The 25,599-nt window shown below is 47.3% G+C and overlaps 1 protein-coding gene across 1 annotated transcript in view; it reads left to right on the forward strand.

The window, feature by feature from the left end:
• The window catches only part of SPAG16 (sperm associated antigen 16), a 2,683,085-nt gene that overhangs the window by 1,967,975 nt on the left and 689,511 nt on the right, over nucleotides 1–25,599 (forward strand). The window contains exon 15 of the mRNA XM_069615929.1: nucleotides 7,405–7,531. Coding sequence (XP_069472030.1) covers nucleotides 7,405–7,531 — 127 coding nt within the window. The remainder of the gene's footprint in view (nucleotides 1–7,404; nucleotides 7,532–25,599) is intronic.

Here is a 25,599-nt window from a genome sequence, read left to right on the forward strand (position 1 = left end):
CCAGACTGTGCACCTACCTGATTTGGTCTTTTATGGATCTGTATATCGGATGTAGCCCCACCGCGTACCATGAGGCATGGCTCTGCTAGATTATGCTTTTCAAGAGCCACCTGTATGTTGTAACCTGTATACTTGCCGTGGTCTTGTCCTTTGAAGAATGTCACTTCACACTTACTGTAACTTGGGCCCTGATGCCTGAGGGTTTGGTGCGCTGCTATAAATGCACAAATAAATAAATAATTAAATAAGAGCTAATTACATTAAATCCCTGCAATGCTTTAATGCTACCTTGCAACATGCATGACCATTTTTTAATGCTGGTATAATCATCATTATTACAGTGTTATGATGTGTATGGCGTATATTTGAAATACATGTTTGTGATGTATTGATGTATTGTTTTATGAATACCTTGCATTTCCAAAAAAACGATTTCATGATTTAAAAAATACAGAGCCCTTTTCAATCATGTTAGAACAAATTATAATAATCTTCTTTTCTTGTAATGATTGGCATCTTACCAGACCCATTACACATTAACGTTTGGTCTTGTTCGTTTGGCTGCGGTTTCTGCATGTAGGTCGCTCACTGAAGGTTCCCTTCATATGGTAGAGCCAGCTAAGCTGCTTCCCACCTGTTCTGCTCAGCAAGTCCTCAATCGGCTGCTCTTAGTGTTGCTGCAGAATGCTATCATACTGCAGACCAAAACGTTGCCGGCGAGAACTACAACTCCCATGTCCATCCATGCTGAAGGTGTAGGTTGCCTTTAGCTGTAGACTTTGGGATCATTAAACGATGATGACCAATTTCAGCTCTGTTTTTACCAATCTCTCTGCATGGTCCTGTGCCCCAAATACTAGCATAACCAACCAGGCCTAGGAGTGTAAAGTAAAAAGTTACTAAAACCTGGCAGCCACTGCCTAGTGGTCTGTCCCGGAGAGGCTCCATACACTGGTAATGTCAATGTGGCGGGGATTCGGGTGGCTGGAGTGGCTCCATATGATATAATGGCATAGAGAGTGGGCACCAGTACAGCTCCCCAGTGGACTCCTCAAATATTTCCCAAATTCATTTTGGTTTTCAATGGCCTGTAACCCCCGTACCGCCACGGGTTGCCTTACCTTTGCTTTTGGGGTCCATGAACAGAGAAGCTTGCAGGCAAGAGAGTGATTTAATTGTTTTGTTGGGCCCAGCCTGCCTACCTCTCAGTAGGGACAAACCAAGTCCGCTGAATGTGAAAAAACTGCAGCGGTTGCTCTGTAGCTCTTCTAGTGTCCACAGAGGCGCTGTGCACGCACCACGACCCGGCTTGAGACCGCCAACTGAATTTCGCAGCGTACTCAGACTGGCTGCACATAGGATTTGAGTGAGTATTGCTAGCGCTTACGGCCCGTAGTGCAGTTCCAATTATTGTTGGCCATTTGCTGCTTGCTAATTGGTAACCTGGAGCATGAGTAAAAAATCACAGAACGTGATGATATGCCTTGTAGGTCTAAACCTAGAAGGGGTTAGTAACCGGTAAGGACACAAAACATGAGCATCTGGACCAAACTATTGGATGTTTTAAAACCTATTCCTATTTAGATGATGACCAACAATCTCCCCCATTAGTGATTTTAGAAAGGGAAAATGCTTCCTTTGATATTTCCCACCTCTCTTTTTTTCCGCCTGTTTTAGACCCCTTCCCTCGTGCTTTACTGAAATGTGAGCAATGAGTCCTGCATCAACAAATCACATTGTATATTGCCTTCCCGAAATGAACGCAGCGTGGCAGGTGAAATGTGCTCCTTCAGTAAACATGTATACTCCTTATGACCTCTGCACCTGTTCCGCAAAATCTAGTGGTGACTGCCTCCCACCCGACCCCCAGCAAAAATGCATCTTTTCCCTGCATGGTTACCTTGCCGTTGGGAAACGATAGATCTTAGGCTCACCTGTCACAACATGTAGGCTTCCTCTATACTCGGGTACTGGGCGCAACACGAGGTCAGCCCGAATGAAACTGACGTCCTTGGAGAGGGAGCAGCAATATTCTCCACTGTTGGGACCTAAATGAGTAATTGAGCGGTGCCAGGAAAATGACGAGAGGCCTTCGTGACATTCCCCCTATGGATGCATGGCCGGAGAGCACCTTAGAATTGGGCAAAGAACGACCAAACATACAAGTGCAAGTAAAAGGCAACAGCAGTCATGTGTTGTTCAAAGAATAGCTATTAGCACACAAGAGCTTACCTAGCCTTATTTCTCTGCATCGCCTCCGCCTGTGTAGTGATCTGTCGCTGCGGTCACGCGTATTTCATCTGATGTCATCAAAATTCATTGCCTGTCTCTCCCTGCCCGTGTCTCTGTCGGCCTCTCTGTTTCAAGAGGTCGCTCTGCCAAGCGAGGCTCAGGCCAAGTGACTTGAATTTTAAGCCACTAGCCAAGGAAAACACAAGCCAAGTGCTGCCCCCCTCTCATGCATGAACACAGGTGCAAAAGAGAGCACGATGGAGAGCTAACGGTGGGGGTTTAGTTGACGGGAACAAAAACGACGGTGGCTGCATTCCGGAGTGTCATTAGGAAAATTATCAATACCAGTAAATATTGCCATAAGGCCTTTGATCCCGGTTGACTCTCAGGAATTCGGCCTCTTGGTGCTAATGTGGTTTTTGTGTTTTCCAAGGCATTATAGTAAACCAGGCAGGGTGTTATTATGGCTGTTTAAAGCAATACATGTTTTGCGTCCGATAGTCAAGAAGATATATGTTCAATTACCTGCAGTACAGGTTGGCCTTAAGTCACAGCTTCACCTATAAACTCACGTGTGATCCTGGGCAAATAATTGTATCTCACTCGTCCTTATCTGTCCTAATTTAGATGGTGGGAGAGAGAGGAGGCCTCTCCTGTCAGTTAGCATTTATACGTTATGGAGGCACATAATGTGAACACACTGAATGACAGGAGAGGAGTCCTCTCCTGTCAGGCAGCGTGTCTGAGTTTGGACAAGAGGGGAATGCAATCCGGTCCTCTTGTGGCTGCGCGGATGCGTGTGTGGATGCATGCACAGGCCAGTTAAGGGTTTTTTTTTATTTAATGTGTACGTATGTATGCATGCATGCATGTAATTTGGTGTTTGCTGTGTGTGTGAATGCAGATGAACATGTTTCTGTGTGTTGCATGTGTTTAGGTGTGTGTGTCGTAGCCCCCACCCCTAAATATAGGGGCCATGCTCAGGGGTCGGGGCTGCATTGGGCTGGCATACTTTTTTTAAATGTACCCTTAATGCACACAGTGTTGTGCATCAAGGGTAAAACAAAAATTGTAAGTGAAGTGTTATTCTGCTCACGTCCTGGGAGGATAGCTTAGCGGCAACGTGCGCGCCTTGGAAGCAAGACGACACGAAGCAACACAGGTTCGATCCCCGGGTCCGCGCTTAGAAACCTCTGGCTGTTTAAGCGCTTTATAAATAACCAACTAAGACAAAAAAATAAAGGACAAACAATTCCTGTAACAGCTTTAAAAATGCAAAAATAAATAAAATAAATACGTGGATAGGCTGGCATCCATTGCATGTAGGCCTGTCTATCCACATAATTAAACTTGTCTTTACACTTGATGCACAGACAGTTACTGTGCATCAAGGGTAAAGCAAGCATGGCAGTGTTATTACCCATAAACGCCAACTTTTTACAGTGGGCTTCAGGGTCACGTATGCCATGCTCACACTCCCATGGCCCGCACTCCAAAGGTTTGCATAATTTGTGTATCTCTGCTCACCTCACTAAAAGGACAAAATACATTGTAAATCCACGAATTTGAGGACAATTCCATTGGATTAAGAAACAAGCAGTTTCCTTTCATTTACGTTTTTTAACTGTGTTTAATAGAATAGAAAAGTGTATTTGCCCCAATATAGGTGACAATTAGATGTGACTGATTTGTGATTAGTTTGTAAGACAAGCACTTCATCTTATTTGCATCACTCAGACAAACTGTGTACTGCATTGTACTTTTGAGTTACTTCAATAGGTAATTAGAAGTGATGGGATTGGAGTGGGACTGCCTTGTGATTTTGTGCATAACTCTTCTGGGAATGTGGTTTTACTAGCAGTGACTTTCTTGACACATTGAAATATCATTATTTTATGTATTTAGTGATGGGGCAAACAACATTTTCTGGACTTACAATTAACCCAATTGTAAACACTTGTACATCAGTGCATGATTTACTTTACGAATTTCTTATTTTTTTCAACCCACATGCACCAATAACTTGTGTGCTTGAATCCAAAGCATCTACATTTCTTTTTTTTTTTTTTTAGATGTGACAGCAAGGCTATGGGCTGCTTCTGGGCTGTGAAATCTGCCAACTTTAGGAAATCACAGGAGGTCAAAGCTCCATCACTGGCAGAAGCAGACCTCAGTAAAGCCATTATATGGAGATGAAAGGCTCACTTTGTATGCAAGAGGGTCATCTCTTTAGTAAGTCATGACCGTTTTTCTCAGCTTGCCCTGCACATGGGTTTTTTGACACAGCCTCATGGGTTTGTTGCTTTTTTGCCAGTCACACCCATGAGTCGCTGGTTAGTAGACTACTCTGGTTATTACCTGGCTAGACTGTCCTACATCGAATGTAGGCTGGTCTATACATATAATAACACTTGACTTTGATTTACCCTTGATGCACAGTTACTGTGCATCTTAACTATCCATCAAGGGTAAAGCAAACATGAGAAGTGTTGTCAATGGCCTACATCTAATGTGTTTTAGTCTAGCCAGCTGGTTTTCTGTGGCATGGCATTTTATAGTTGCTGGGAGTCCTTATATGTTAATACTAGCATATATTGGTGCAGCATGCATGACCATTTTTTATTTATTTTTTTTTATTTATTTCACATTTATAAAGCGCTCACACAGCCCGCAGGCATCGAGGCGCTGTTACAGGAATTGTCTTTTTTGTTTTTCTTAGTTGCGTAATTGTGTGTTTTTTTTCTTAGTTACGTATTTATAACGCGCTTAAACACCCAAAGGTTTCTAAGCGCAGACCCGGGGATCGAACCTGTTGTTGCTCCGTGTCGTCTTGCTGCCAAGACGCGCACGCTGCCGCTGAGCTATCCTCCCGTGTCAATATACTATATATATTATATACTAGCAAATGTTGTGGGCAAAGGCATAGTGATAATATATTCGAAAATTGCATTGGGTACTGTTGGTAACTTGCATCTACTAGGTATTTGCATGTGCTACCATACACAATAGATTGCAAACTGCTTTTATTCAAATGTTCACATAAAGTGCTGTAAAATGTACCATTTTAACCCATTACTTTAAAAACATTTCTCAGGGGAGAACCCCCCAAAACTGCCCTGGTTTGGTTCAGGCTCCCTCGATGCACTCAGTCGCTCACGCTGCATATTAAGCACATACACGTCCGACCAGTTCAAAAATTCACCAGATGCCACTGTGCTCTGCTATGGGCTGGAGTGTTAACGGAACACAATTGCAGAACATGATATCCAAACCGTGCCCAGGTTTCGACCTGACACATTGTCAAGAAGCAGTTTGGTCCACAGTGTGTGCAGGTACAGTACTTCAGCTCTCTCAGTGAGCCAGGAGACGTTCACATCAGGAGAGGTAGATTCCCACAACTACCTCTCCCAGGAGTACCCTTGTGGCAAGCAACGGGAGAGTGTAGGAAGAGGTTCTGTTGTGTGGGAGAAAAAGACGCCACTTGGCTCTAGACATGTCCTTTCTACTTTGCGCCACCCTGGTCATGGTCAGGACAGGCGAGCATGCTCTCTGGGAGTGCACTTACTATGTTTTACGGTAGGTCAGTGGTCAGCCACATACTGTGCAGCTTGTGTTTAACCTTTTAGGTAATCAGCCTGTCTCTTGGCCACAGTTGACTCAGTGCTGGTTGTTCTGATCCACAATGTATAACTACACTTGGTGAGTTGCAGGTGACTGTGCTAGGGAGTGGGCTAGGGGCAGGGTATGGGACAAATCCATTCAAGCGTGTCTGAGGCGGTAGAGCTGTGTGCTGAGAAGAAGGATGTGCACTGAGTGACCACACAGAGCTGTGCTAGGCAGCAAGACCAAGGGAGGGGACATGGCATGGCCACTGATTGGGATGTGGGAGCGTAAACTGAAGTGTCTGGGAGGCAGAATGCAGGGATCCTGGCAGTCAATTCTCCCCATCTCCATTCTTTGCCTTTCCCATGAAGGGGAACGTGTGGCAAGTGAGCATCCTGAAACCCTTGACACATCTGCCAGGTTGAAACGGTCCCGAACCTCATGTGCTCGCCATGTGGCCATTTCCTTATCCCTGGAGGTGCTACTTCCCTGTGCTGTGACATGTAGCGCCTACTGCACTGTGGCTCGATTGGAACTGAGATAATTGGTGCATTGTGTTTAATCAAGGAATATTTGCTGCCCCTAAATTAGTCAGGGTGGTCCAGCTCTGGTCATTGAGGGCTGCAATGGCATCAGATGCATTGACAGGCAGGTGGGCATTCCGTGGTTGGTACATGGTCATCCAGAAAGGCTGCCATAATTGCAACCTGCAGGGCCTAGAATCTGCCTTGTTTTTAGCTTCGTTTGGTTTGAATCAATTTAAAGATTTGGAAACACATGTGTACTTGTGTTTTCTAGAGTGAGCGCGAGTATTATCTGGTTGAGACCCTTGGTCTCCAGGAAGACCCATTCCTTTCTGCTGAAATGCTGCTGCGCTGGGTCTCTGTTTTCTTTCTGCTGGGGAAGATTCAATGGGGCCACATTGCAGCCCAGTAAGAAGGATGAAAAGGACTCCAATTGCAAGCCTTCGCCCTGTGTAAGACCAAGACACTTGGGAGCATACCTTCCTAGTCTCCGGGTTTATCCCTGAGACTCGGGGTTTCCACGCTCTTCTCGGGGTCTCTGGGGAAGAGCATGGAGTCTCTGGGTTTCTAGATGTTTGGTGAAAGGCCCCTTGAATCTGAAAAATCGGAGTGATCTTGCAGCTTCTTTTCACGACCGCAAAACGGACGCTAGTAATGACAAGGTCCTTAGAGTTGGTTGGACAGGGAATGACCAGTTGCGAGTTCTGTGCCTACCAGAGATCAAGGAATGAGGGCAAGGTGTCCGCTTTGCTCCTTAGATGGATAAAATAACAATCAGTCTCCGCCTTTCAACATTCTAAGATGTGGCCGATAGTTGTCTTTTTAAGAGATGTGTGGTGACATGTTTCTGTAGAAAATGAAAAGATGATTATTAACTATTGCATATTGATCATTTCATGAACGAACACATGTTGAATGCTCCAGCATCTCGTATTGGTGATGAATTATTCTGTGCGTGTGCGAGGCTCCTGTAGTCCTACCCGACCCCCCATACCCTTCCTTCCCGTCTCTAAATGAGTGATTGCCTTCTCTCCTTCCCTGACAGGGTGATACCATCGCCTCCTGTGACTCCTACGGGACGCTCAAGCTCTGGGATGTTCGGAAGGTGTCCGCGATGCTGTCTGTCGACGCTGGACCGCATCCTGGCAACCAGCTGGCCTTCGACCCGTCAGGTAGGCGCTCTCCTTCTCGCTAATCAAGCCTGCCTGCAGAGGTGGCCTCTTCCGAGGGAAGGTGGCACGCTGCGGGCTCACGCCTGTGATATTTCATCCTTCGCCACGCAGCCTCTCCTGCTCTTCGGCTCGCGAGAAATGAAAGGCCGCAGAGGATGGTTCACGCAGAGGGAGATGCGAGGCACGCTCTCTGACGCACCAGGGAACTCGGCACACAGCCAAAGCAGGCAATTACTGAAACAGAGACAGGAAATGCAAACCGTTCTGGAGATGCTATGAGGAGCTTCCAAATGAGAACGCGCAGAATGTGTCTGACATGGAAATGTAGCCAATATGGGGGAAAGACGAGGCAGACTGGCTACAGAATGCCAGTGGATACAGATAAACAGGGATACCGAGACTGGCAGAGAAAGACATATAACGCAGATCCTCATCTCAAAAGTTAAAGGCTCTGGACACTGATCTAGAAAAGTTAGAGGATGCAGAGGCGGATAGAAAGGTAAAGGATTCAGAGGCTTACCTAGAAAAGCAAAGTATCCAGAGGTTCATCTAGAAAGGTAGAATATCCAGAGACCGATCAAGAACCAAAGAGGTTCCACACACTCCTCTAGAAAGGGGGAGAATCTGTATACTGGTCTAGAATGTTATAGGATACAGAAACTGATCTAGAAAGGTAGATGATACAGAGGCTGATTTAGAAAATTAGAGGGTAGGGGGCTGATGTAAAGACAAAGTAGAGGATGCAACGACTGATATAAAAAGTTAGAAGGTACAGAGAGTCATATGGAAAGCCAGAGGATATGGAGACATATCTAGAAAAGGTAGAGGACCGAGAGAGCCATCTAGGAAGGCAGATAATAGAGACTGATATAGAAAGATAACGGATGCAGAGGATTATCTAGATAGAAGTTCCACACACTCATGTGGATAGGTAGAGGATCCAGAGACTGATTTAGATATGTGGTGGGATACAGAGGCTGGTCTGGAAAGGTAAACAAATACAGAGACTCATGCAGAAAGTCAAAGGCAGGGAGGCTTGCCTTGAAAGGTATAGGATCAAGAGACTTATCTAGAAAGGTGTGGAATAAAGAGACTGGTGTGAAAAGGTAGATGACACAGAGAACGGTAAAGAAAGGTAACATATACAGAGGCTGCTCTAGAAAAGTAGAGGATCCAAAGGCTGATGTAGAAATGTAGAGGACCCAGAGACTAATGTATGAAAATAGATGATTCCAAGACTGATCTAGAAAGGTAGACTACATGGAAGATGATCTAGAAAGGTAGAGGATATGGGGGCTGTCTAGAAAGTAGAGCTTACACAGAATAATCTAGACAGGTAGAAGGTAGAGAGACTCATGTAGAAATCCGGAATACACAGACTGATAATGAAAGGCAGATTATTCAGTCTCAGAGGGAGAGGCAAGGGATATAGGACAGGGTCTCATATGGACATTTGGGAATATAAAACATGACATATAAAGCAAAGGCTACAGTGTCTCATAGAGAAAGGCAGATTGTACACCGGCCTATAGAGAATTGTAGGATATATAAGGTCTCAATTAGAAAGGCAGAAAACACAGACACTCTTATAAAAAGGTAGGGTAGAGAGCTTCGTATTTAAAGCAGAGGATGCCGAGTCTGCTACAAAAAGCCAGGTGCAGAAACTCTGAGGCAGGGATTCTCATATAGGAAGGAAGAAATAGAGGATCTTAACATAGGTACTGTCTAAAGATTTTGAAAGGAAGGTGTTATAGAGTCTTCAGTGAAAGGAGTTGGACAGCCTGGTATACAAATATAGGGTGTGTAAGGGCTGTTAAAGAAGGACTCATATACAGAATCCTAATAGGACGTGCAGAGTATGCATCTTATGATATAAAAGGCTTGCTTACTGCAGAAAGTGGAGCCACTATAGAAAGACAGTGTAGGCCTCGTTACAAGTGTGTCAGTCCGGAGGCAAGGGTGCCGGTAAGCTCACTGGCACCCTTGTTTCCGGACCGCCACGCTAAGATCTGCCTGCCGGGGCCGCTGCACCCGACAAGTCTGATCCTGGTGTGCACAGTGGTCCGGTAGGCAGATTCATCACAGAAACATCGGCACTGTTAGCAACGGTGCCGGTGCTTCGATCGCCCCACTCCAAGGGAATGCGACTTGTAATGTCCCAGTGGCACCGGGGAGTCAGGTGCTGGATTCTGTGTTATGGGCTTGGCAGCAAACCACGGGTGGCACCGGCAGGTTACTGCCAACCTCGTAATGGGGCCCACTGATATTGGCCCACTGATATTGGGACTGATTGAGAAAGCTGTCGAGAAAGAATCTCATATTGAAATGCATACGTAGGAAGCTTGGATAGTTTCATGACATTAGTCAAGTGCATTTAATAGAGTTCAGCCCACCGGTCCTGGTCAGATTTAATGTCAATGTCGAGCAGCCTATTCGGCCCTGGAGCACGAGCATTTTTTCAGCTTTTTTATTCTTTCCAATATGTCAGTTTGTGGAAATGAGCCCACAAAAATTGGTAATGCCTCACCCACTCAAATGGCATACTGCTTCCTCCTCTGTGTGTTGCTCAATGTGTAAGCTCCATGGATCCACAGAGACACTATTTACTCGTGCTTCACTTTGAAATTCGTGCTTTAGTGATAACCAAAACCACATTCTCTTTAAATGATTCAGTTGAATTGCCAATAGCATCTGATGCTGGCGAGTAACATGGGCGGTTCACTGGTGAGCCCTTAACCAATGCATGCCTCTGTGTGTTATCTTGCCGCTAGCTTCCTTACTTACCCGGGCATCATATCTGGATGTTCATTAGCACTCTCAAATAGCTACTTTCCTCTATATCCTCATCTATTACATTAAGGGCATCACAATTAAGGAACGCCTGTGCTCTTACTTCACTCGTACCGGGGTGCCCTTTCTCTGCTATTTCTTTGTGTCCATTTAGGTACAGCCTGATCCCAATTCTGGGGATTCTTTAAATTTCCAAAATCCACTGTGCCATCTATTTTACTCCAATGCAAATCTAAAAGACTAACCATCCGGTCAATATTGATGTTTGGCCAAATTAGACCATTTTAATAGATAATATATATACAAGCGTGACTGGAAACAATGCAGGGACAGGTGAAGCTATGGGTCACAGGTATACACAGAATGCCTCGACAGGCGTACCGAAGTCAGTCCCTAAGAACATTGCCCCAGAGGCATCAACGTTTCAGAGTGGTATCCAGCTCGCTAATGCCTTTTCAAGATAGGGATAGGAAATAATTGTAAGAAGGTGTGCGTGTATAGGAACACAGAATTGGGTTGCCTAATAGGTGGCCACATTAGGGAGGCCAAGAGAAATGTAATCAAATCACACATTTGTCTCGGGAGGATAGCTCAGGGGCAACATGCTCACTTGGAAGCAAGATGACACGAAGCAACACAGGTTTGATCCCCGGGTCCACACGTAGAAACCTCTGAGTATTAAGTGTGTTATAAATAAACAATCATATCATATCATATCCCTGGAAATCTTAGTAGGTGCCAGGATTACTTTAATCAAAGCTAAAGTAGCTTCATTGTATTCTTGGTCCCCTAGGGGCAAGCCCAGTCCTGTCATTATAACAGACATCTCTGAGGGTCATTCATGTTATTCATAGATTGGGAAAGTGAGTCGGGTCTAGTACCAAAGTCGGAGCACCTCACGAGTCTATGAAATAAATGAAATACATCTATCATCAACATGTTTCTCTGTTTCCAGCATTAGTGATTATTCATTACACTGTTTATTCTATACAAACTATCACCTGACAAAGAACACCAAACGCACCTCGAACCCGTCATCTTCTTTTGAGATGGTTGACTTGTGGCAGGTGGTTTAAGATCAGGGGAGTTGCTGGGTCTGGAAAAGACGCGGGGCTACGCTAATGTCGGGACTGTCGGGACCCGGGGCTACGCTAATGTCGGGACTGTCGGGACGCGGGGCTACGCTAATGTCGGGACTGTCGGGACTGGGGGCTACGCTAATGTCGGGACTGTCGGGACTGGGGGCTAGCTAGCCTTTTGGTTGGAGCTCTTGAGATTCTATCTGGGACTACAACCCAAAGACCAGGGGCTATAGCCCCCTAAGTCACCCCACCCTAGCAACGCCTCTGTTTAAGATATACTGCGTTCAGGTCCTAGTGCCCGTGAGATGAACATGTGGAGAGACTGTTCAGGATATAGTGGTGCACCGCACTAGGGTTTGCTATTGTTCTATCGGGGAGAGAGGGAAGTGCACTCCAATGCACCCGAGTCAGATGTCACTCGGGTTGGGCTTGAATGGCACGAGTCACCTTCTTGGTAAGGGGTTGTGCCCTTGGGTAGCACAGAGAGAGAAAGAGGGCTTAGATTTAGGTAGGACCACATAGCAATACGAAATGACTTTCTGGAATTCAGCCTCCCCTCAGTAGATCGTCCTTATTGTCCCAGGTCAGGTTGGATACCCGGCCCGCCCTGGCATTCCCACCCATATCACTGTGCAAATATGCTCCTTCTAGACTTATTTAACATGGGAACAAACAAATTCAGTCATGTTATAAGAAAGCAAAACGACTCAAGGCAAAACGACTATGTCAGCAGATCATTTCCAATCCTACGTGGGACAACAGAGGAGCTCTGTCTTTGCACATTTTTGAGATATACATTTTAAGCAAGGATTTGTGTACTTTAGGTGCCAAAGTAGGCAGCAGTTTGCCAACAATATTCGCTTCATTAACCTCACAAAATGTTCTTACTTCGTGGTTTCTTTGAATTCAGATTACTACACTGTGGCTACGCAACCCAAGGTGTGCGTTGCCCCACATTGCTAGTGTTGGGAACTATAGTTACATCCCTGGCTCAGATATGCCCATGGCAGTACTTACCCGCTCCTTAGACCAGAATCTGTCTTTTATTGTTTCCCTGAGCCCGAGGAATTGGATCTAGTAGATGACAGTTTTTGGAAAGTGAGCCTTTTGTAGGTACAATGTGTCAACATGGTTTCCCCTTCAAACAGGCTGCAAGTCTTTGTCACCACATGTCATTAATAGGTGTAATTATTCTATGACATAACTGTAAACATTTTATTGACTTCGGATGATAAAACATAACAATATTGAAACTTGTGATATAGCTATCAGACAATTCTCTGCTGTGGGCATTCAACTCAGTGAGCTATGTTACGATCCTGGATCTGTATGGTAGTTTACATATCTACATAGACATACATCGGAAGGCACCACTATAATCGATCACTAAATCATATTCAGAAGTATGTTTTTTCACCAGGTATGTCAACTTCTCAAATAGTTACTAGTGGTCAATGAGTGGAGCGCAGTCATTTCAACATACACAAACAGTTGTTTTCCTTCCTTGTATTTGACATTTTATTGTGGAAAACACTTTCATTTTTAAATCACGTTTTTTGTATTGCTTTGCAATTATTTTGCATACAGACATTCTCTGTTGTGTTCTTTTAGCCTTTCGGACTAAAAGATTCTTGTTTTGCTTAAAGTGGTACAACTAATAAGTCTTATACATTGTTAGGTTGCTATACCATATGGTTTAGTAGTTTTAATGTAGCTTTGTTGAACACATTATAGCTTTTGAATGATGACTGTGCAGTGTTGATTTTTGGGTTACAACTAAAGCTGGGATGAAGAATCATGGGCTTTATGTCTGGCTTACCTACCCGACCAATGTATGTTATCCTGTGCAAATCACTTTACATCGCTCCGTCTTATTTTCCTTGGCTGGCAAGATTGGTTTCGCTTAGAAGTGATTTTCTTATATGAGCCTCCCTGTTGCCTCCCCATGCCCCACCCTCCCTCCAACAAATCCTGCACCCTTCTCTCACCCCCTTCCTCCCTACCCACTTATCTGCTGGACCGCAGCTCTCTTTCGCCTCAGTTCCCGCCGTGGAAATAGAAAAGGGACTGCATCCATTCTTCCCAAGCAAGCATAGTCAATGATGAGGGATCATTGGAGTCATAGTCCTAAACGTCAGGAGAGCCGCAGGTTACAGACCCCTGCACTAGTGGTACCTATGAAAGGATTCTAGGTGTAATCTTCCCAGTTACAGCACCCACGGTGTGAAGCTTATTACTGATCACACTTCATAATAAACAAAACCTGGTAGTGTACAGGAACAAGATTAAAAACCTGGCTTTTCTCTACCTCAAAAAAATGTAGATGTTGGCTCATTTATGACTAAAGTAGCACCAGGTTGCCTCATAGGTGTACGTTATGCGCACTATAAAGAGCATAGTTTTACGGTATGATCAGCAGAAGCAGAACATTCTAAGCCCTGCGTAGTAAGACACACCGATAGGGCATCCTATGCAAATACTCACTGAGGATTCATGTGTCGATAAAAAATACTCAGGGTCTTGCTAGAAGTTGGGCAGATTTTTTTACAGAAATTCCTTCGAAGTTAATTATGATTAACTCTGGAGTTATTCCTTTAAATGTGCCCAGTTGCAACTTTACCGCTTGCCCAGTGGTAATTGTGGTGGTATTGCTGGAATACTGCCAGTTGCTATGTCCTTTTGTATCAACATCCTCCATCTTGAAGTTGGAAATGAATGGTGTGCAGAAGTGGGACAGACATCTACTGTTCATTTTTGTTAATTTTTTTTAGTGCATAAAGGCATTTTATATTCATTACATGGGAAAGGTGATAAGAAGGTGGGCATCAGAAATACCCACTTTTCACCCCATTTAAGTCTTCCTATTCAAGCAGTTCCATGCATGCCAACATGCATCAGTCCATTCGGGAGATGCTAGTCCAGTCCTTGTTGTAGTCATGGATTCCCCCTTTATAAACCCAGGACAACAAGCCCCAGAATGCAAAATTAAAAAGGGGACAACAGGACTAACATCTCCCAACTGGGATGGGGTCTGTTGGCATAGATGCAGTTTCTCCCTAAATTGGAGGGCAGCGCTTTTTCGTGGCTCCTGTACATGACAAAAAAAGGGAAAATGTATTTGGTCATTTTTATACAATTTTTACCTCCATCATGAAGGTGGGGGTAAAGGTTGGATTTTCAAGGCAGAATATACCGCTATGGTAGTATGTTTAATGGCAGTGATATGTCAATGGTATACTGACATAGGTAATCTCTATACCTGTAATGAGATGTCTGCTAACACAGGTGTCACTTGGCCAATGCCACCCTTGCTAGCTTTACCACTGAATTTGTAATGGGGAGCTGAGAAGATATAGCAATAGTCCGGGGGATACAGGGCGTGATACACAATGGTAGGGAGTGGGCACACGGTTCACCAGAGAAAGGTACGGATAGAGCTGTAAAGCCTGACATAGAAAGCTAGTGATGGTGGATATTTGTTTTATGTATTTATTTATTTTTTAAACAAGAAAGGGTTGGCCCCTGAATGTTTGTTCAAGGGTGGGGGGCTTTCACTTAAAAGTGCGGAAAGCACATCTGTCAAAAAGGAACAAAGTGAAAAGCTACCCCTCCCTCAGATCTCCAGTCCTAGTCCTAACCCTATTTCTGGGGCAGATATGTCATTATAAATCACCATGCCTCGGTGTTCTTTTTTTTGGGGGTGGAGGTTACAAAAAACCCACCGCCTTTACCCACCGATACATACATGATGTTGGAAGTCATTTCGAAGTAATTTTCAGGAAGTGAATTACCCTGAAGTCATTTACTTCCTGGAAACCAGGGGAGACCCAGAGGGAGCAAGAGGTCCAACACGGGGAGACAGGACGTGACCTGGAAACCAGAGGCGTTGCTAGGGGGGGGGGCTGTAGCCCCGGATAGAAACTTGGGAGCTACACCCAAAAGGCTAGCTAGCCCCCAGTCCTGACATTTTCAACATCAGCGTAGCCCCGGATCTTTTACAGACTTAGCAACACCCCTGCTGGAAATGCAGACGCTGTAGGCACTGGGTTAGATGTGGAAAGGCGAGTGATGGTCCAAGGCGTGGCTAGTGACACTCGGGGACCACGTTTCAGGTTCCAAGTGGTTTGCTGCCTTCCTTGTAAAGATGTGACTGGAATGGCGAGGACGGCAATTAGCCAATGCTTAAGGGGTTTGGACAGGACTCGTGGAACCTGCACCAATGCCTGGATGTATTATTAATATGAACGACTGTTGTTGAGGTGGGATCTATGCACCTTCTAATGTGTCATTGCATTCTTGCACGCGCTGCTGACTCCGCTGCACATGTGGTTGTTTTGGATACCACAGGTGATGTGGCTCTCCTCTATTATTGCATCAAGCAGGTTGCGAAAGGATGCCAGGGCACCGGTGCTTGTATCTTGCCGAACAGCGCAGAGTCATTGATATGTTGGAGAAGCCCAGAATGGGCCTTTTGCAGGCGGCCATGATGTGGGCCTTTGGATGTATCAGCACGACTCTTGACGAGGTATGAGCAAATCCAAGGTTGTTAATAACAATTACGACCCAGCGCCCTGCACTGCATCCACTCCGCATTCCTAGTTCATAGAACCTCACACACATTTCTTTTTTTTAAACTTTTATTTTTATTCAGCTTGGTAGCACAGATACAGGTGAGCAACAACAGAGCATGTAAAATCAAACAACTTAATACAACATAGTCTCATAGAACAGGTCGAGGGGCTCGCCTCGCCGACAAGGGGGAATAGCAAGACAGTGCAAGACCCGGCAGAGGGCCATTCGGGGGAGAGCTGGGGGTCAACAAGAGGAAGGCGCTGGGGATGTAGGACCTGAGTCGGTGTCGGGGGAGGACATAAATGATCGGAACTTCAACCAGATGTCTCTGGGCCTAGAGCAGGCAGGCTGTTGTACCGCCCAAGATTCCTCCGTGTCGGAAGCCCAAGTGACCGCTCTAAGCCACTTTGCATGCGTCGGAGTGGTAGGTCGAAGCCAACAGAGTAGTATCGCCCGAACAGCCAGAAGCATACAGAGGCCAGCCAGTCTCCTAGAATCTTGGTGGAGGTCGGGAAAGTCATGGAATAGGCATTTCATTGGGGTAGGGGGGATAGGATGGTCAAGCATAGACGAGATGGTGGAGCAAACGGCGTCCCAAAATTGGGTAAGGCGGGGGCATGACCATATCATGTGGAAGTAGCCGGCTCCATCAAAGCCACATCTAGGGCATCTAGGGGAGGAATTATTCGAAACACGGTGTAGTCTGGTTGGGGTATAATGGTATCTGTGGAGTAGCTTAAATTGGATTAGTTTAAATCGGGAGTTGAAGGAGACCCTCTGGATACGTGAGCACATATGGGACCACCGGTCTTCGGTCATTTCCACACCAAGGTCAGACTCCCAAGCAAGCTTTAGTTTAGAGAATGAAGGGGGCGATCTGGATTGTACCAAGGTGTATAGTCTGGAAGTTTTTCCCCTCATTGGGCAAGGTGAGGTCAATTCAGTGATCGCCAGCTCATCCGGCGGCAATGCTGGGAAGCATGGGTACTTATGTTTGAGGACTCTACGGAGGGATGAATATTGAAGCCATACCGAGGAACGCTGTCTGAGGGGCGGAGGGAGGTCAGGCCATTCTATGAAGTTACCATCTACAAATATGTCTCGGAGCAATTCAAATCCTGCCTCAGCCCATGTGCGAACAACCGAAGGGGGAACCTGTGGGATTCCCGGGAGAAAGTTCCAGATCGGGAAGTTACCATGAAAGGGATGGGTGGTGCCCAATAATTGCCACGTTTTGGATAGAGCCAGAGATGTGCACCTCACCGGGTCTAATGGGCCCGATTCTATTGGGATAGGTGCGATCACCAGAGATCTAATATCGCGGTCACCAACCGACAATCTTTCTAGCCTGACATGGGGAGGGGGGTCAGATATGTTGAACCAATGTGCAATGTGTTGAAGCTGGGCTGCCAGCCAGTACTTGAGAAAGTCGGGTGCACCGAAGCCCCCCAACTCCATCGGTGAAGCAAGAGTCTTGAACTTAAGGCGGACTGCACCGGGTCTAATGGGCCCGATTCTATTGGGATAGGTGCGATCACCAGGGATCTAATATCGCGGTCACCAACCGACAATCTTTCTAGCCTGACATGGGGAGGGGGGTCAGATATGTTGAACCAATGTGCAATGTGTTGAAGCTGGGCTGCCAGCCAGTACTTGAGAAAGTCGGGTGCACCGAAGCCCCCCAACTCCATCGGTGAAGCAAGAGTCTTGAACTTAAGGCGGACTGCACCGGAGTGCCAGAGGAAGGTGTTGAGGGTTCGTGTCAATGTCTGAAAGAACTCACCTCCCGGCCATTGTGGGATATTGGCGAATCTATACAATAGCTGAGGGAGTACCACCATCTTCAGTATTCCTACCCTCCCTGCCAGTGAAATAGGGAGGTTGTTCCAACCCTGAATTATTTGCGTAAGATTTGTGAGGTATACTAGATAATTCTTCTCGAAAACCCGATCAATGTGTCGCGACACCACTACACCTAAGTATGTGACCTCAAATTGGGCTCACGTGAATCCAAGAGTATCGGGAGGGGGGAGTGTGCTGGGGGTGAGCGGGAAAAGAGTTGATTTAGCGCAGTTAACCGTCAGGCCAGAAATACGGCCGAAGAGGACAACATCTTCCAAGATTGGGGCAAGGTTGATCTCAGGAGAACGAATAAAGAGTAAAGCATCGTCAGCATATAGGGAGACTATATCCGAGACCCCGGCGGTGCGTAGGCCTCTATGGGAATGAAATTGGCGAAGCATGTCCGCGAACGGTTCCATCGCCACAGCAAATATTAATGGAGAGAAGGGGCAACCTTGTCTAGTACCTCTAGCTATTTGGAAAAGAGAAGAGCAGCGGTCCTCGGTGCGGACTCTGGCCACGGGGTTTGAATATAGTAGCTTGACCCAGGAAAGAAACGTGGGGCCGAATTTGCATTTATAAAGTACTCGCCAGAGATAACTCCAAGAAACGGAATCAAAGGCTTTTTGCATATCGAGGGTGGCGGCCACTGCGTGAACGTCCAGACTCACCCTGCTTATAATATTGAAAAGGCGCCTCAGATTCAGGGACGTAGAGCGACCCGGAATAAACCCCGCCTGGTCAGGATGAATGATATGTGGCATGAAGGGGGCCAGGCGTAAAGCCAGTAGCTTAGCATAAATCTTGACGTCGCAATTGATTAGCGAAAGTGGACGGTAAGAACCGCATTGAGTGGGGGATTTACCTGGTTTTAACAGGACGGTAATGGTGGCTTCGCGGAGCGTGGGGGGGAGCTGACCCGCCACCAACGACTCCTCCCAGAGCGCGACCAAACGAGGGAGTAGCAAAGTCTTAAACCGTTTATAGAACTTAACCGGTATACCGTCAGATCCCGGGGATTTGCCTGATGAGAGGGAATCTATGGCCTCCGAGAGTTCCAAGGAAGTAAATGGGCTCTCAAGGGCTTCGATGGTACCGGGGGAAAGAGCCGACAGGGGAAGCTTGTCCAGAAAGACGTCTATTTCAGCTATGGTGGCTTTATCTGCGTTAGCATACAGGGATTGATAAAAGGAGAGGAATTCGGAATTAATATCGCCAGGGGAAGTGGCCAGGGATCCATCAGGTCTCTCAGGTCTCTCAACGCCAGGAATGGGGGGGGCACCAAACTCACGGCGGAGAAGCCTAGCAAGGAGACGAGACGGGCGTTCACCCTCACCATATCTCCTTGCCAGCCCAGGGTTATCGAGAAATCTCTGCTCGCGATCCGCAAGAGCGCGGAAGGTGTCTAGCTCCGTGCCGATCAAAGCAAGGGTCTCAGGAGTTTGATTTAATGAATATTGGGTCTCCAGCTCAGACAGTGTGGCTTCGCTCTCCATCCCTACGGATGGTTCTAAGGATGCCATTTTCTTTAGAGAGGGCGATGCCTCTGATGTAGGCTTTAAAAGTTTCCCAGAGGGTGGCCTGTGATGAGACGGAACCGGAATTGATCTCAAAGAACTCCTCAATCGCCGACTCCAATTCCGAACTGAAGACCGGGTCGAGGAGGGAGAGTGGTTTCAACCTCCAGTGTCTAGTACGGTCGTGATCCGAGCCCCAGGATAGGGTAATAGTCACTGGTGAGTGGTCGGAAAGAGTCCTGGGGAGAATCGACAAGTTTGAGATGCTTCTTATGAATATATCAGAGACCAGCCATCTATCAATGCGGGAAAAGGAATCATGCACCGAGGAATAGAAGGAGAAGGTGCGGGAGTCGGGGTAAAGAAGCCTCCATGCATCAAACAGGGCCAGGCGAGGAAGTGAAGAAAGTGTAGCATATGCGGCCTTGGTGAGGTGACGGGGACGAGAGCCAGATCTATCGAGGTCCACATCGAATATTGTGTTAAAGTCGCCCCCCCAGAGAATAGGCACCAACGGGAATCCATCCAGAAGGGACGCAAGATGTGTGAAAAATTCGGGATCATCAATGTTGGGACCGTAAATATTAAGTAGGATCACTTCCCTATTCTGCAGTATGCCATGAAGCAAAACGAATCTGCCCAGAGGGTCTATTGTCGTGGCTATGGGGTTATATCTGATACTCTTATGAATTAGGGTCATGACCCCCCGACTTTGTGTGGAGTAGGAGGTATAGTACCTCTGTGGTCCCCATACTTTAGCGAACTTCTCACAGTGCTCAGTTACCGCATGTGTCTCCTGAAGAAACAGGATCTTAGTCCCATGTCGTTCAGCCTGAAGCTGTAGTAGTCTCATTTTCTTGAAGTTCCCCAGCCCCCGCACGTTCCAACTCAGGAATGTAAGGGTGTCCTCACTCGACACCCTCGAAGTAGACATAGAAAAACACAGGTGGATGGAACAGTGCCCCCCATAGATGGACCCCTTTGTTGTCAGGACCGCGATGATATAGATCCCCTGGTGCTCTGAACTCTACCTTCTCCGTAATTACCAAGCCTTTTTTAACATAAACTCCCCTACCCCCCACCCCCTCCCACATCCCTCCCCCAATCAGAGAGATGAACACCCCATAGACAACAAACCAAATCCAAAACAATGGCATCAACGCCTGGGGGGCCTGTGAGTCGGTCTGACGGCGGAGCTCCGTACCTTGAGGCAATTTGAGGATAAACGTAATGCCTGGCAGTAAAGGCGGGACACATATGGGGATGGCCCCGCGGGGGGGGGGAGGCAGGCATGACCATCAATAATGAACTAATTTAACGAGATTATATGTAGAAGCCATCCGAACAGCTTGTATGGGATGGTGTATGTGTTCAGACCTGATATTAGGAACTAGGGGTTACTACGGAGATTCAATGAACCAAGACCCAAGCAATGGCAGGGATTAATGCAAGTATAGTTTAGCCGGGAAAATGTTCATCCATAAACTTAGAGGCTTCCTCCGGTAGCGTGAAGAAATATACTCGGTTCGCATGCTCAATTCGGAGTTTGGCGGGATATAGCATAGCGTATTTGACCTGGAGGTCGCGCAAACGTCTCTTCACCGCCAGGAAGGATTTGCGCTCACGCTGGACCGCCATCGAGAAGTCCGGGTATAGGTGGATTCTGGCTGCGCCCAACAAAAGGTCTCCCTTGATTCTCGCCGCCCTGAGAAGGGTATCCCGGTCACGAAAATGTAAGACCCTGGCTATTATCGGGCGAGGAGGAGCGCCAGGCCTGGGCTTCGCTGTAAGTGCACGGTGGGCCCTCTCGATTGCAAATTGTGAGGAGAGTTTTGGGGAATCGAGGAGTCGGAGAAGCATGCTCTCCACGTAGTCTTCCATGGGTTCTTGTATGCCATCCTCCGGAACCCCAATTATACGGAGGTTGTTGCGCCTCGAGCGAGACTCGAGGTCCTCATTCTTCTTCTCCACCTCTGTCAAGCGTGTGGATAATGTGGAAACCTCCGCCCGGAGTGAGCCCAGACCATCTTCAGCGGTACTCATACGTGATTCGATCTCAGTCACACGACCATCTGTCCTCTCCATGTGTGCCTTGATGGAGGATATCGTACCATTCATATCGTCTAGTTTACTATGTATTGTAGTGAACCCTTCTCGGATGAATTCCATCATTTTCTGAGATTCGGATGGTTCCGGTTCATGTGCAGTGGATGGTTCCTGTGAAGGCGTCTCAGCACCAGCTCCCCCCGGAGGCTTAGCGAACATATTGATAGAGGATTGCTTCTTTCCCGTCCTCGTTGACATGATGCCGGCAAAAGTTGAAATCAGGTCCGGGGGGCCGGAGGGGCAGGGGGGGGTGAGGGTCGCCGGGGGAGAGCACCAGGGATGTGTGAGGCCGCAGCCGGCTAGCAACAAGAGATGCAGTGTTTCCAAGCCAGCATGCGATGCTGGGCTGCCGGGTCAGGGGCAGGAGGGACGTCCAGGCTAACCGATATATGTAATGGCCAGTGATCCACAAGTATACCTCCGGCAAGGACCAAGGAGACCGGCAAGAGAACCAAGAGGAGCTTCTGGTAGCCGTTGAGATGCGGTAGGACAGCCAAGAGGACAGCCCTCTAGTCGACCAAGAAGGCGAGTATGACCCGAATCAAGGTCGATCCGTACAGAGATTCAGAGGTCGGGGCGCACCTCGGCACCGTGAAGTAACCAGCAGTAGGTAGGTAAGAAGGAGCAGGCGCCTCTTGCCGCCTCCCGGCCAGTCTATGACACAGGTTAATGGGCCCGGAGAACGGGGCAGCCGGGAAGGGTATAAGGATGCAGACGGAATGTAGTTACTGCCCCAAGCTAGGCGCTGCGCTCAAGAACAGGAGAGGGAGACCAGCGTGGATAATGCGACCCTGCCGGGCCAGCGTACCTCAGGAGCGGCTCCACTCCGTCGGAGGCCGCCTGCCAGTATGGTGTATTCCGTGGAGACCAGGGACCCGACTCACCGCCCGGAGCCAGGAATCACGGTCTAAATCGGCACACCGCCCAGGATGGGGCGGCGGAGCGAACGCTCTCGGATCCCGTGAAGGTCCAGAGCCCGTCAGCCACTCCCCCGAGAGGCCGTAGTAAGCGGACGCGCAGGGCGGGAAGAACGCCCCTCCCCCAACAGAAGGCCGCGAGCCGCGGGACTCGGCCGCGACTCCCTGGAGCCCCGAAGGGGATCGGAGGAAGCACCCGCTCCCGCTCAACCCGCAGGGGCCAGAAGCTCAGCGTCGAGAGAGGTCCAGGGGACAGGACGAAGCCAGCAGGGTCCCCGACACACCAGCCTTCCCCTCCGTGGCTTAGAAGGTGAAACGTCAAGGCAAACAGGAGGATTTCAGCAAAAGGAGCGCCTCGCGGAGCGGAGCCGATCAGAAGGCGGCCATCTTCATCGAGCGCAACAGCGCCCCCCCTCACACACATTTCTAATGTGAACATTCCACATCACGCATACACAGGCAGGGTGCCAATACAATGAAACGATGATTCCATCTCAGATGAAATACAAAGATACTTAAGGAAATACAACACCGTTCCATATTACCCGGCTCTGGCAGGTGCCATGTGTTGCCTTTAGTCAACATGGCTGTCAGGCGGAGGGCGTCTGACGTGCCCTACTCGGGGTGGGCATAGACACAATGCCTTGTTTGTAATCGCCGCCAAGAGCAAGCATGATGGGGGAGGCAGGCTGAGATCAGGGCATGCCTGTGATGCGTGAAGTGAATGTGTCTGCAATTATGGAATGCTCCCTCACGTGTGAAAACTATTTCTATGATGTCGTGCAGGAAGAATTTCCATCGAATTTCTATCGAAACGTTTTTTGTTGTTGTTGAAAACACCCTCTTCACTAAACTACATGTAAATGTTGAAACGCTTGGGGTGAGGGGGGGTCAGGGAGTCTGCCGTTCCCTCATGGAAAATAACAAAAAATGCCTGAAAGAACACCAAAAAACAAGCAAGACGGGGCAGAAATTAAAAAGCAGTGAAAACGAAATGAAATCCTAACATAGTTATTCAAAAGAAATGACTGCTAGAGCATTGCAAAAATACAAAATCAAAATTCTTCAAAAAAAGTTATAATAATAATAATTTCGTTTTTATAAAATCAGAATTCCAAGACTCTTTCCAGTAAAATAAGTTATGTTATCAATATTGATGCTGCGCCCATCACGAACCTTGTCTGGGGATGAGGGGTGGGGTCTGGTGGCTGGGAGGGGGTGTACCGAGACCCCTCTTGGGTGTTGCAAGACCGTACTCTGTGGATAGTGTTACCTGGAAGAGCAGTCCTCAGTATTCCAGTGTAGGACCTGTCAAGAGACAACAACTGATTGCAGAGTCTTGAACCCCAAGAATAGCAATCGCAAATTAAATATGACTGATTAATTTGATTGGGCGGTGGGTTTACCTGGTAAATGGCAGACTGAGTTAGGAAATATATAATTCCAGAGCAGGGACGCCTAATGAAATCCTTTTCTTCCATTTACTTTGGGCTCTGCTAACTACCTCCTCCCCCACGTGACCAGACCTTCATTAGCAAAACAAAGTAGTTGTGTCCAGCGCTGATTGCCTCAGTCTTCCAATAGGTGCTTTCCGGATCTGAATGTTGATTGGTTTATCAGGCCATGAAATACAGACATACTGCGAACCTGCGGTGAAAAGGGGTGCTTAATGTACCTACCTATCACACCTGTATTCTGCAAGTCTCATGCTTTTTGTGGTTCAAACGTAATTTACACATCAGTTTATTGTGACACTAGTTTGTTTAGTAAATGTAATGTGTGTATGTGACAACTGCATAAGTAATATGCCTCAGTGCAGTAAGGAATTCATGTGGCGCCGGCACTAGGCGATGCATTCACTGTGGATCGAAGGTGGTGTAAAGTGGAAGCAACATACCAGTCCTGCTTTAGTAAGACACGCGATCAGTAATGCCCCAAGTCTCCAGATAAATAGAAGCCGAATAGTCAGCCATCTTTAATTCAGGACTGGGCTGGTCTAGAGGCAACTCTGGAGATTTCCTGGTAGGCCTCTGCACCTTGGACCTCCTTTGTGTGCTAACCTATTTTATTTCCAATTGTCCTCAGATGAAAAGGGTTGGGCTTGCTGAAAATGTGTGATATGGGGCCGCTTTGAACATTATTTCCAGGGCCTTTTTTGGTTTCCAGTCCACCCCTTGTTTCAATCCATCCTATTTGAGAAGATCTTCACGACGAGGAGAGAGAGACACGTGTGTGCAATGCACAGTGTAAGGATGCACACAGCCTTCTGTGTAGTGTGCCCTAAATAACTATAATTGGAACGGCAATGTTCATCCGCCATGAAGTGATGGCCATCTATCAATGTAGAGCACTGTTAGGAGAAGTAGCCCTGGCTTTGTTTTCCCAAATATTCTCCAGAGGTGGAGTAACTGACAGGGCGATTTATGACTAGTAGGTGAGTCTGAAAGGCCAGACCACGTGTGTCACAGTGAATCGTGCATTGTGAACCTCTTTGTCAGTCCTCACCCTTCTGTGCCACACCATTTCAGACCAGTGCAATATTGACAGTTGGCAACAGGGGGTGGGGTGCCGACCAATTGGGTCGCCAGGAACCCAGACATCGCTGTATGGTAAATCCATTTCCCATACAGGCCACCAGGGCCTCTGCCCCTGCCACTGGCTGCTATTTCTTTTAGGCCAATGTGGCCCTCACAATGTACTCCACTAACCCCTTTCTGCGGCTGCCATGGACATAGAAAATGGACTAATTTGCTCTGTCCATGGTGGCTATCTTTGTATGTTTTTTTGGCATGTGGAAGAAAAACAAAGGCAAAAAAATCCCTTTCAAGATAAAGCATTTAGCCCCCAAACTCACACATCATAGGTGCAAATCGCAATAGACCACTTTGAGGGGGGCTTTACTGACTGTAACTGTCAGGCCCCCCAGTGCCATGACAGGATTGTAAGTCCCTTCTTGATGTATATTGTTTAAACATTCCTGCAAACACTCTATTACTGCCTCCGAGGCTACTGTGCCACTACAGCCAGCTCTTCCTGAAGGAGGATATATTCATACTTTGGGAAGCTACATGCTCAGGATACACCTGAAGTTCAGGACTTCCTCAGAGCACACCATGTCTGACGCCCTACAGCCTCCACTACCCGGGAGGAACTGTGTAACCTGTGGTGCAGTAAATGGAGCAGCAGGCCTGTAGCCCCACTGTTGTTACCAGACCGGCATGCTCGTAATGAGGCCCTATGTC

Source organism: Ambystoma mexicanum, chromosome 9 (genome assembly GCF_040938575.1).
Source record: "Ambystoma mexicanum isolate Mex_15411 chromosome 9, UKY_AmexF1_1, whole genome shotgun sequence".
Lineage (NCBI taxonomy): Eukaryota > Metazoa > Chordata > Amphibia > Caudata > Ambystomatidae > Ambystoma > Ambystoma mexicanum.